This window comes from Labrus mixtus, unplaced genomic scaffold (genome assembly GCF_963584025.1).
Source record: "Labrus mixtus unplaced genomic scaffold, fLabMix1.1 SCAFFOLD_169, whole genome shotgun sequence".
Lineage (NCBI taxonomy): Eukaryota > Metazoa > Chordata > Actinopteri > Labriformes > Labridae > Labrus > Labrus mixtus.
This window is the reverse complement of record NW_026870187.1, coordinates 30001-42500: the sequence shown is the minus strand read 5'-3', so window position 1 is coordinate 42500 and position 12500 is coordinate 30001. Positions and strand designations below refer to the sequence as shown.

The window sequence follows — 12500 nt, the reverse complement described above, 5'->3', positions numbered from 1 at the left end:
GCTGATGTGTGGTTAGCATAGCTAGCTAGGCTATCCTCCATCACAGCTGATGTGTGGTTAGCATAGCTAGCTAGGCTATCCTCCAGCTGATGTGTGGTTAGCATAGCTAGCTAGGCTATCCTCCAGCACAGCTGATTGTGGTTAGCATAGCTAATAGGCTATCCTCCATCACAACTAGCTAGGCTGCTTGAGACTGTTTGAGACCGCTAACCAGCCAAGTCTCGTTACCATCAGCGTGAGAGAGATTATGATTGGCTCTGGCTGCCACAGACGTGTTTACATTGGACTGGTTTGGACTGGTTTGGACTGATTAGCATGGGTTAGGGTTAGGTACGACAGGGCTACGATACGCCTACCTGTCGTTATGCAGCAGGTCCTGTTAGCATGATAGGCTAGGCTAGCTAACAGCCGCAGTGCATGCCCTCTGTTTGTGTTTACTCCAACGAGGGCGACTGAAGATGGTCACTTGGGATGTGTGAACGCTGACTTCCTGTTAAGCAGCAGATCCTGTTAGCATATTAAGCTAGGCTAGCTTAGCAACTGCTGCAACCCTGAGAGTGATTGACACACAAACTGACCAATCCGTGTTGACCTTTGACTCGTGTTTAAAACAGAAGCAGCCTGTCGACATATCAGACCAATCAGTGGTGTTAGCATGGTGTGCTGTTAGCATGGTGTGCTGTTAGCATGGTGTGCTGTTAGCATGGTGTGCTGTTTTGATTGGTTAAAGCCGGGACATGTTAGTGTTTTATGTTTGTGGGGACCCGGGACACGGATCTTGAAAACAGGATGCCCCCGGTACAAATGTGGACGTCAGGTCACCCTACAGATGAACTTGGAGACACTTAGCGACAGGTCACTTTCTGATGTTCCCCTGAGACTCCATTTTGTATTTTTTCTGTAGATGTCTCTTCAGGGCCTCCGTAGTTTTTAGACCTGGATGCTGCCTCTCTGGTTTTCTTTGTGTTTGATTTTCTGCTTCCTGTTTTTGTCGACTTCTCTCTCGTCTGTTTCTTCTCTTCAGCTGTTTTGCTTCAGGAAGTCGGTAAGCTCGGCTCGTTGTTTTCCATCTTTGTTTGTTTGTTTGTTGCCTTCTTGAAATGAAGACTCATAAATAAGTTCTCTCTTTATGATGTTTGATTTCTTTCCTTTCACAGGTGGATTCGTCAAAACAGGTAGGTCACCCCCCCCCCCCCCCGTCTAACGTTAGTGGTTTCAGGGCGTTTTCACCCCAAACCTCAAGAAGTCTGCACTGTAGCTAGCTAGGCTATCCTCCATCACAGCTGATGTGTGGTTAGCATAACTGTTCAGTACAACCCGACAGAGCTAGCTTGAACAGGTGGGTCTCAGACCTCGTCCACACGTAGGCGGGTATTTTTGAACACGAGCGTCTGAACACAGACGTAAACAAACTAGCGCTGGTGCTAACAATGCTAACTGGACTTTTTACACGCTCACACACAGTTACTCACTATGTTGACGAGCAGAGACGCCTGATTGGACGATGGAGGTCACTGCTGCTTCATACAACACTCGACCACATAAACCCCGGGGGACTTCTGGTTGGTGGGACGACTTTGTAAATGAAATGATAACTGCAGAGGAAAGGCGGGGAAATGTTGGCATGTCGAGGACGCCGTTGTTTACTTGGCGTGCTCGTGACAGCCGTAACAGTGCGTCGTCGTGTTTCATGTGGACGAAGACGTTTTTGAGAACTGATTGAAAAATCTAAATAATGCAACAATGGAACAAACTGGTCGATGATTCAGACCAGAGCAAACGATCCAGAGGTGTGAAGACGCCCTGACCTGATGTCATCACTCGCTGGTTCTCTGACTTGGTTTGTCCTTTTTGTATCCAGACAAACATCTGTACGGTAAGACGCCTCAGGAGTGTGTGTGTTTAATCTCACAGTGAAACCACCTCTTACCTGTAGTGGGATAGTTCAGGTGTTCAGCTGCTCTGAGATCATACATAGAGGCGGAGCTTTGCACCGCTGTAGGAAGCCAAGTGCATCAAACTGCAGTTCCTTCAGTGTCCACTTGAGGCTGGCTGACGTCACATTAACACTCTTGAGTTTTGCACACATCTGCATAATTAGGGGCAGGTGATTTGACTCAAAGGTGAGCACGTTGTATGTTTGTCAGGAGGATTAACACCTCAGCTCCGCCTCTTTGCCTGTTTCTATGTCGACCGAAAGTTAGTTTGAGACAATCAACATGGCGAGGGCGCCCATTAGGCATCAAAACTCTATTTCAGACACTACGTCCATGTATTATACAAACTTTGTAAAAAAAAAACTCCACAAACTTACAGCCACTCAAAAACATTCCCAATGAAACGATAACAAGTGTTCCTATAGAGCGCCACAGGAATGAGTTCTAAAACCAGGAAGTAAGTTATCATTTGAGCGCCATGGGGCCTAACGTCTAAAAGTCAACGGGGATTTTGAATGTGTTTGTGGTTAGACTCCTGAAATAAGGTCTGTGGTTAACACAAGCTGAAGAGATGTTGGTGTTTTGTTAGACCACATAAACTACGTTAGGTAAAACCTCCACTTGGGAAGTTTGAAGTTTTTACTCGTCTTTAAAAAGGCGGTTGCTAACAAGCGGCTAAATGTGACTACAGCGGTCGTCGGGGACATTAAACGTCATCACGCCGGACACAGAGGACGGGAACTCTCTCACTAGTCGGAGATGTCTCCTGTAGGTTTAATCTTTAGGTTAAGGTGAATATTATGTTAGTAAACTATTTATTAAGCTACGTGGATTAGTTTATCGGAGATCGTCTGAAGCGTAACGCTAGTGACGTCACAATCATCCGACCGTGGAGTAGTTAGCTTGTAGCATAACGTTAGCTTCAAACATCATAAAAATGGCGTTCATCTGTGAAGGTTATCCTGCTGAACAAAACGCCTACGCTTCAGAAACGTGTGTTTAACACAGAGATTATTTTCTGCAATGATCCAAAATCCAATGAAAACATCCCAGAGGAGGATTCTGGTTAGACGCCATGGAGATGCTACTTCAGGGTCTACAAAAATACGTCATATGGTTTGTTCTCTATAGATCCTGTTCGCTAAAATAAACAGTTTGTCAGTAAGATATGGTGCAAAATCCGACAAATGTTTGGCTTCCTCCTTAAGTGGAAGCAAAATCAAACAACGACCACAGAATCTACCCGAAGACAAGAATCAGTGCAGCCAAGGGCGTCTGCAGGATTTGTGGCCCCTCCCCCACAACCTCAGCTTCGCCTGCTTCTCATTTGACATTACAAATCTGTTCTAAACACAGGACAGCAGAGTCGGAGAGGGAAAGCGTTTGTCAGCAGCTTTACACCAAAGAGACGATGTGACGGCTGCAGGTCGCACGCTGCCTGTTTGTTTGCTGATCTTTTACTGTCAACACTCATCGTCTGTCGACTGCATGCATTAACAGAGCACGCCACACACTGCTGACCTCACAGACCCTGTGGTGTGATGATGCTCTCATCTTCACTCGACCTCTGACCTCCTCAACTGCTGAGGCTGATGGGAAATCATCTCCTCTGAGGCCATGTCTACTGAGCGTGCTCCGTTTTAACCTGAGGCTTATTTTAATGGTTTGGGACACATTTTGACGTTTTCTCTCTCCAGACAAAAACACAGAATCTCTCATGATCAGACTCATCGCCACACGGCTGAGTGGAAACACAAAACATGAAGATAAATATTCACAGACGATTTCGTTTGTAACTAGATAGAAGGTTAAAACAGCGCTGGATGTTCAAACTAAGCGTGGGCAAAGTTTCAGATCAGGAGGTCAACGTGTGTTGGAGTAATCTCAGGATGAGTCTGCAGAGGGCGCTAAACGCTGCGTTATGACACCAAGAATTTCAGCAGACGGCTTCAAGCCTCTGAAACCTCTTGCATAGACTCTCTTCTCCCAGACCTGGAGAGCAGCCCTCCTCTGGCAGCCCTGCAGCGATCTGCCCCCGGGAGCTTCCAGTGGGGAGGCGGGGCTTAAAGAGACAGTAGCTGAAATAATTTTTTCAGGAAGACGCTGAAATGATGAAATAAAGGTTTTTACCAGCGTGTTCTGGTGGGAAAGTGATGTCGATGCAAAGCCTCTTTTAGATATTTAATAAACAAAGCTTTTAGGTTTCTCTTGGTATTGTTTTTAGTTATTGTATTAATTGTTGGTTGGGTTCTCTGGGGTTCCAGGATGTTACAGAACTTGTTTGGTTAAGGTGTTGTTTTTGAGATCTGGTGTTCACCTGTTCAGGCAGAGACGTCTACAGGAAGGTCCAGGGACGAGACCACCCTGCCCCCTCCGCCATCATCAACATCACAGGTGCGTACATCCATAAATCCCACTTACCTGTCCACCAGTCTACCTGTCCATCACTTGCATATGATGGGTTATCTATTTCAGGCCTCCAGATTCCTCCATCTAACCACATATAAATGTTTATTTCAGTAATTGGAGTTAAATTATGGAATTCTCTCGATAATCACGTAAAATGCTGCTCAACTATCATTCAATTTAAAAGAATGTATAAAGAAAAGGTTCAATCATGACTGTATTGAGTTAATCTAACTGATTGTATTTGATTGTTTCTATATTGTTGATCTATTTTTTGTTTTGTGAAAGAAAGAGAAAACAACAGGTTAGCCATCTTATTCTGTTAAACAGTATCTTGTGTTATTAGGAAAAGGGGGCAGGTATTATAAGTTTTCTTCTTCCTGGTCCTGTTTGCTCATGAACAGTGTTTCAGTATTATGAGAAAATATGTCTTGTTGTGTTTTATTGTGTTGAAACCAAACACTGAAATGAGCAAATAAATGAAATATGAAATGAAATGAAATATATATCTCTTTAATCCATCCATCTGTGATGATACATCCTGTGGTTTGTCCGTCCATCATTCTCTCCATACCTCACCATCTCAATAGATGAATGGAGTCTTTAATCCCTCATCCCTCCTTTCTTCCACCCATTCATCTTTCCTTGTGTCAGTCACTCTATCCATCTGTCCTTCCCCTAATCCAGCTACCTTCTTTGGTCCATCCATCATTGTGTCCATTTAAATCTGGCCCTTCATTTGTTTGCAGTTTTTGACCAATCAGTCTATTGATCAATATGTCAAACCAACTATCTTCCATTGATCTGTTTGTAGTCGCCTGTCTGTCCTGACGTCCATTAATCCATTGACATGTCCACATGTTGGTCAATCCACCAAACCCAACCGTCCACATCATCCACCATGTTCTTTCATTTATCATCCATCGACTTCTCTTCAACCATTCTTAACTTTCCATCATCAGTCCATCTTTTGATTCTTCAGATCATCTCCTTCTTCTTTTGTTTTCATTTAAGAAGAAAGTGAAATGAGATGACTATTCTCTCTTTTTCTCCCCCCTCCTCAGACGAGGGGGGTGAGGAGGTCCTGACCAAGAAGGAGGAGGAGGAGAGGCGGATTGCAGAGATGGGCAGACCGACACTGGGCGAGCACGTCAAAGTGGAGGTTATCATCGAGGAGTCGTACGAGTTCAAGGTGGGCTGATGTTATTACTCAAACATAACCACATACAGTCAGATGTGAGGACAGATTATTCATCAGTGATGGAGCTGATATGTTTCCTGTGGCGTCCTTCAGAGCACTGTAGATAAACTCCTGAAGAAGACCAACCTAGCCCTGGTGATCGGGACCAACAGCTGGAGAGAGCAGTTTGTGGACGCCATCACCGTCAGCTCCGGTGAGGACTGGACCCGACTCACTTCTGTTTCTGTTTGTATCTGTTTCTGGGGTAGTACAAACCAGGACTAGGGGGGAGGGGATAACTTGATAATCCTTGGATATGAACCAGTTCTCCCTCTCTCCTGCCCAAGGTGACGATGACGATGAATGTGGCGAGGAGAAGATGCCCTCCTGTTTCGACTACGTCATGCACTTCCTCACCATCTTCTGGAAGCTTCTGTTCGCCTTCGTTCCTCCCACAGATTACTGGAACGGCTGGGCGTGCTTCGTCGTCTCCATCTCCGGCATCGGCATGCTGACAGCGGTCATCGGCGATCTGGCGTCGCATTTCGGCTGCACTGTGGGCCTCAAAGACTCGGTCACTGCGGTGGTGTTTGTAGCTTTGGGAACATCGGTACCAGGTATAAAGTCACACTGTTCTCCTAAAGTACAGTATAATACATTCACTCTGCAGATGTTGTCCAAAGTAACTCTCCTTTGATGGATTCTCTCTGTTCAGGGAGACGTTTCACATTTACTCTCGGTGTTAGAACCCGTGCAGTGAGTGGTTGATCAAACTGTAAACTTTGTAGATCTGGTTAAAGGCTTTATATGTGATGTTTTGATCCAGCAGATGTCGCCCTTGAGCACCAGCATGAAACCAAAACAACTGGCGCTGCATTGTTGTGTTAGCATGCTAATGCTAGCGATCTTTATTATGCTTGTATCTTCACACTGCATGTAAATTTACCTGAAATGAGCGTGATCTAGAAACACAGTTAATCAGTGAGTACAGTATGTTATTCTTCTTTTCTCTAGTCCCTCAATTAAACAACTTTTATACACGAGGGGAGGAGTCAGCCGGCCGTCCGGGCGATGTAAACAAAGTGAAGATAGGACTCTGAAAACGTCACAGACAGTGGGACTCGGGTGTTACACCCATTGTAGACAGTCATGACTCACAGAGTTATTTTCAGAGGAGATACTTGATTTATATATTTAAGTGTGAAACATCACATAGAAAGACTTTAAACTATTTCCTTTTTATTTTCCCACCAGTTTCCGTCCCGCCCTCATTTGTTCAGTTTTTCTCCACATCCTGCTGTCAGTGTTCAGTCAGACTCGTAGTGAGTATGTGGCGGTGGTACTCACAGCTGTTGTCTGTTCTCTGAGTTGGTGCTGACTGTTCTCACTCTTCATCTCAGTCTGAGAGCTCTCCTCAAAGAACAGCATATAAAGACTTTAAGAACCAAACACCAATATAGACACAAACATGGTTCTGGTTTTACTACATACAAATTGGGCGTGTTATTAAACATATTTGCCACTAGGGGGGGCGACGGCATGTTTCTGTCCCCTCCTGGCAGATCTCTGCCTCTGCAAAGTAAACATGATACGATGCACTGCAGAATGATTCATAACATACAAACAAATATTAACCCTTTAATGAATCAACCTCCACACACACCAGATCCTAAATCTCTTGTGTGGTAAACATACCTCTTATATATTCTCCTCTTCCTCTCTCTTAGACACCTTCGCCAGTAAGGTGTCGGCCATCCAGGATCAGTATGCCGACGCCTCCATTGGCAACGTGACGGGTAGCAACGCTGTAAACGTCTTCCTGGGTATTGGCGTGGCGTGGTCGATCGCTGCCATCTACCACTGGACCCAGGGCCAACCCTTCAGGGTGGACCCGGGAACTTTAGCCTTCTCCGTCACCCTCTTCACCATCTTTGCCTTCATCTGCATCGGCGTCCTGATCTACCGCCGCCGGCCGGAGATCGGCGGGGAGCTTGGCGGACCCAAAGTCCCCAAAACCCTGACCACCTGCCTGTTCTTTAGCCTGTGGCTGATGTACATCGTCTTCTCCTCGCTGGAGGCCTACTGCCACATCCAGGGCTTCTAGTAGTTCTTACAGCGTCTGATGGCTTTCTTAAGGGTCCAGGCGTTCCTGTTCTCACAGGCTCTGATCATTTCTGTTCTTAGTCTGAATATCTAAAAGGTCTAAAAGATGAGACAGGTTCTTCAAAGAGAGGTATCTGTTGGGTTTTTAGTCGACTCTGATTAGGACTTTCCCATTTTCTTATTCTAGATTTCTCTTTTTTTGTTTTCATTAAGTCTACAATTATGCATTAAAGTGTTAAGTCTGTAATAAGCCCCTCCCATTTTATGGACTTTCCTAGATTCCAGTAGGTTCCTGCACAATGTGCAAGGTTCTTACACTTTGAAGGGTCCAGATTAACCTCTGAGGCTGGAGATATACTTAAGGTTCAACCTTAGGTTCCCATACACGACCTGCTGCATCATGGTTTAAATTTCTCACATACTTGGCTCTGCACTCAGAGGAAACCTTTAGTGCAGGGGTTCCCAACCTTTTCAGGTCTTGACCCCCAAAATAAGGGTGCCAGAGTTTTAGATATAATGTAGAGCACAATCTGGCACATGCACTCGTAGGCCTATCCAAACACTCGTAACACTAAAGTAATTCTCATGAAGAGACTTTATCTGTTACACATGAATTAACATTTTGATTTGAAATAGAATCACTTTTCTGTTTATATTTCACGACCTCGCTCTTGGTGGCTCAGTGATGGTTTATACGTCCGCGAATCTGTGTATTGTGTTTTATTTTGAAATTGATGCTCTGTGCGTTTCCTTGTCTGACTTCCTGTCCTGGTCTGTTCAGCTTGACCCGTCCTCCAATTTCCACAAACTTTGTGCGCCACTGTCCGACATTTTGGAGGACGTACACAGCGGACGAGCCGAACAGACCCCGGGGGAAGTGAAGCAGCCATGATGCACACACGTTCACAAAGTTAAAAGTTTATCTCCAGCCTTATAATTCTGGAAGCCAGGTTTTCTCAGGATCTCAAGGATCCTGGAGGTTTTTGTTTTGGTAAATTGTTTTTAGTAATCTAAAGCTTGTAACATGTTCCTACTTTAGGTTTCTGACGGTTCTGATGGACATGAAACTGAGAAACGTCTGGATGAACTCTGCATGGTGTTTTTAATGATCTGACAGGTTTTTAAAATCTTTAAATGTACGGACTGTTAAAGGTGTTTTAAAGCTCTGAGAGGTTGCTGTTGGGATCTCGATGGACTTCTTAACGGTCCTTGAAACCTCTTTCTTACCCTGGACCCCAAACTCAGCTGAACCTTTATGTCATGTTTAAAATTTTAAAAGTTTAAAATGTGAAGACTTTAAGCCACGCCCACAGGAGATCTTCTACCTGCAGGCGAATGGAGTGGTAGTTTCTGCACTGAGTTTTAATTCTAGTTTATTTAGTGAGACCAGAATCCTGAGTTTTCAGTGAAGACCCTGAAGGTCTGTGAGACCCTGAACTCTTCAGAGACTTGAGCTGCTGCGTCAGTCGATATATTAAAGTGTATGTGTGTGTGTGTGAGCGCTTACGCAACCTCAAAGAACACGGTGAAGAAGAGACGCACGCCAGTATGTTCTGTTCTGGTCTGTGATTGGTTGAAAGCCATTACCAGCGTCTCTTCTTCCAATATTAAAGAACAGTGATTGAAGTGTGTTTTCTTTTTATAAATATTTCTCCTCTCTCATTGGTCAGAGCACTGGCGTAGTATTTCTATTAGTCCTGAAATAAATGATGTTTGTTTGGATTTCTTTCTGAAACTGTTAAACAATAAATGAACAAGATCGTTTTAAATCTGTTTTTTTTTTTTATTTAAACCACAATAAAGTTTTTACGGGTTCTTTCACAAAGTCAGTTATTAGACTTAGACTTTCTTTATTGTCATTCAAACTTGTACTTTACAGAGCAGATAAGAACAAAATTTTGTTGCATTTGGCTCGTTGTAGTGCAGGATAAAAAACAGTAGCAAGTATTTACATAAATAAGGTGCAGATATAAATAGATATAAAAAAAAAGCTATGTATAAAATTACTATACAGATAAATATATTGCACGTTTGTGATGTATGTCATATTGTATTTTACAGTCCAGTGAGGTATTCCTGTGTGGGGGTTTGAGGGGGAATGGAGGGATTATTTTTTCATGTTCAAGAGTCTTATGGCCTGTGGGAAGAAGCTGTTACAGAACCTGGAAGTTCTGCTTCGGAGGCTGCGGAACCTCTTTCCAGAGTCCAGCAGCGAAAACAGTCCTTGGTGAGGGTGGGAGGTGTCTCTGCTGATTTTCTGAGCCCTGGTCAGACAGCGGATCTTTGCGATCTCCTGGATGGGAGGAAGTGGAGTCTTAATGATCTTTTCCGCCGTCCTCACCACTCTCTGCAGGGACTTCCAGTCGGAGGTACTGCAGGCTCCGGACCAGACAGAGATGCAGTTTGTTATGATGCTCTCTATAGTGCCTCTGTAAAAGGTGGTGAGAATAAGAGGAGGGAGGTGTGCTCTCTTCATCCGACGCAGAAAGTGCATGCGCTGCTGTGCTTTTTTCACAAGAGCTCCGGTGTGAAGGGACCAGGTCAGAGAGTCTGTTATCTGCACCCTCAGGAACTTTGTGCTGCTAACTCTCTCCACTGCTGTGCCGTTGATGAGGAGTGGTGTGTGGCTGGGCTGGCGCCTCCTGAAGTCGACGATGATCTCTTTGGTTTTATCGACGTTCAGGGCCAGGTTGTTGGTTCTGCACCAGTCAACCAGATGTTTCACCTCCTCTCTGTAGTCCATGTCGTTGTTATCACGGATGAGGCCCACTACTGTCGTGTCGTCTGCGAACTTCACGATGTGGTTAGTAGTGGTCCTGGCGCAGCAGTCATGGGTCATCAGGGTGAACAGCAGCGGACTCAGGTCGCAGCCCTGAGGGGAGCCGGTGCTCAGGGAGATGACACTGGAGGTGTTGTTGCCCACCCGCACAGACTGGGGTCTGTTTGTGAGGAAGTCAAGCAGCCCGTTACATAGGGGGGTGCTGAAACCGAGGGGGGCCAGTTTGCTCACCAGATGCTGCGGGATGATTGTACTGAACGCTGAGCTGAAGTCCAGAAACAACATCTGCACATGTGTGTCCTTCTCTTCCAGATGTTGTAAGCCCAGGTGGAGTGCAGAGGAGATGGCATCCTCTGTGGAGCGGTTAGGGCGGTAAGCAAACTGGTACGGGTCGAATGTGGGGGGAAGTCTGGAGACAATGTGGTCCTTTACCAGCCTCTCAAAGCACTTCATCATAATGGGGGTTAGTGCTACAGGGCGGTGATCATTGAGTGAGGAGATTGTGGATTTTTTAGGCACTGGTATAATTGTAGCAGTCTTTAAACATGATGGTACCACAGCCTGGATCAGCGAGGTGTCTGTGAGAACCCCAGCCAGCTGGTCAGCACATTCCTTAAGCACCCGTCCCGGTATGTCGTCAGGGCCCGCTGCTTTCCGGGTGTTCACTCTCCTCAGGGTTCTCTGGACATCAGCTGTGTCCAGGCTGATTGGCTGCTCATCGGAGCGAGGAATAGATTTCCTCGCTGGAGTGGTGTTGAGTGCCTCAAACCTTGCAAAGTAGTTGTTGAGGTCGTTGAGAAAGTTGAGAAGCCATATCGATACCTGTTTCGATACCACATACTTTTTATAATCTTTGTAGTTTCATAATGGAGTTTTATACGGACGTTTAAAGAGGGAGTGTCATACAGATGTTTCGTAACAGCGCTTTCCAAAAGTCGTTTTACAATTCAGACAGTTTGCCCGCTTTTTCTGACGGACTCGTTCTTCTCTTACGTTCCCTGATTATAAAATAATCTTCAACACTTTCTAATAGTTACTAAAATAAAATAAATGGTGTCCTTTAAGATGTGATTAATGGAAATGTCATGGCGGTGTGGTTACAGTCGTATCTCAGGCTGTGGGGGAGGGGCCTAATGTGAGACCTGTTCATGGGGACCAGATAAATCCTGGAGACGCTCCGGGGTCAGCGTCCATCAGAAGTAAAAGAAATATAAACATAAACTCACACAGAGCATAAAGACTTCCTCTCTACATTAGTTTATTGTTTCAAACATCCAATAAGTTCAGTTACATGTTTGACAAACTGCTCACAGTTTAAAGGGTTAAAAGTTCTGCAGCAGTGAACAACGACAGACGACACAAACTACAGAAACTACACAAAACACACAAAACTAAAAAATCTAATCCTGATCAAACAGCAGCTGGAGAACTGTTGAAATGTAAAAAACCTTTTGCTCTTTAATAAAAATCTGAAGGTTTAAAATATCTCTTCGGATTTTTTTCCCGTTCAGTGAATCTTTTATTCTGAGGTCAGTGTGACTTAGAGCCTGATCACACCGAGACTTAAAGGTCCCATATTCTTCTTTTTCTGGTTTTATATGCTCTTTAGTGTGTTTTCCATGTGTCCTGTGCATGTTTAGGCACATCTATGTGCAAAAAGTCCGCGGAAACGCGGCTTCTCCTACATCCTCCTGTTAGCTGTAGCATTAGCTGCATGTAACACTCGGTTCTAGCCCCCCTCGAAAACAATGTGTCAGTGTGACGTCTTGTCAGTGTGAGATCACTGATCTAAGCCCATTGGCTCGTTGTGGCCCAGCAGCTCATGTTGCATGCCCGTTAACTTCTGTACCACGATATGCCGTAGCCTGCGGTAGCACAGTAGTGCTAAGGTGCTAATGCTCCCCTCGGAGCGGTGGCTGCATTCCCAATATGGTAAAAGAGGCGGGACATTTCCCGAGAACTGTGCTGAGGAACTGACCAATTACAGCAGAGCCGACAGGCCGACCAATCAGATCAGACTTGGCACACGTGGGGACTCTGAACGTGGTCACTTCAGAGCCTTAGAGAGAGAGTCAGAAGAGAGCCGGTGCATGGA

General features: G+C 45.1%; 1 protein-coding gene across 3 annotated transcripts in view; it reads left to right on the top strand.

The window, feature by feature from the left end:
- slc8a1a (solute carrier family 8 member 1a) overlaps positions 1 to 9395 on the top strand; it is a 19914-nt gene extending 10519 nt beyond the window's left edge. For 2 of the 3 annotated variants that reach the window (XM_061033781.1, XM_061033780.1), the window contains exons 4-10: positions 1025 to 1045; positions 1158 to 1175; positions 4263 to 4331; positions 5408 to 5535; positions 5638 to 5737; positions 5871 to 6140; positions 7251 to 9395. In XM_061033781.1, coding sequence (XP_060889764.1) covers positions 1025 to 1045; positions 1158 to 1175; positions 4263 to 4331; positions 5408 to 5535; positions 5638 to 5737; positions 5871 to 6140; positions 7251 to 7627 — 983 coding nt within the window. In that variant the 3' untranslated portion in view covers positions 7628 to 9395. The remainder of the gene's footprint in view (positions 1 to 1024; positions 1046 to 1157; positions 1176 to 4262; positions 4332 to 5407; positions 5536 to 5637; positions 5738 to 5870; positions 6141 to 7250) is intronic. The other variant, XM_061033782.1, reaches the window with a different exon arrangement.
- The last annotated feature ends 3105 nt before the right edge of the window (positions 9396 to 12500 follow it).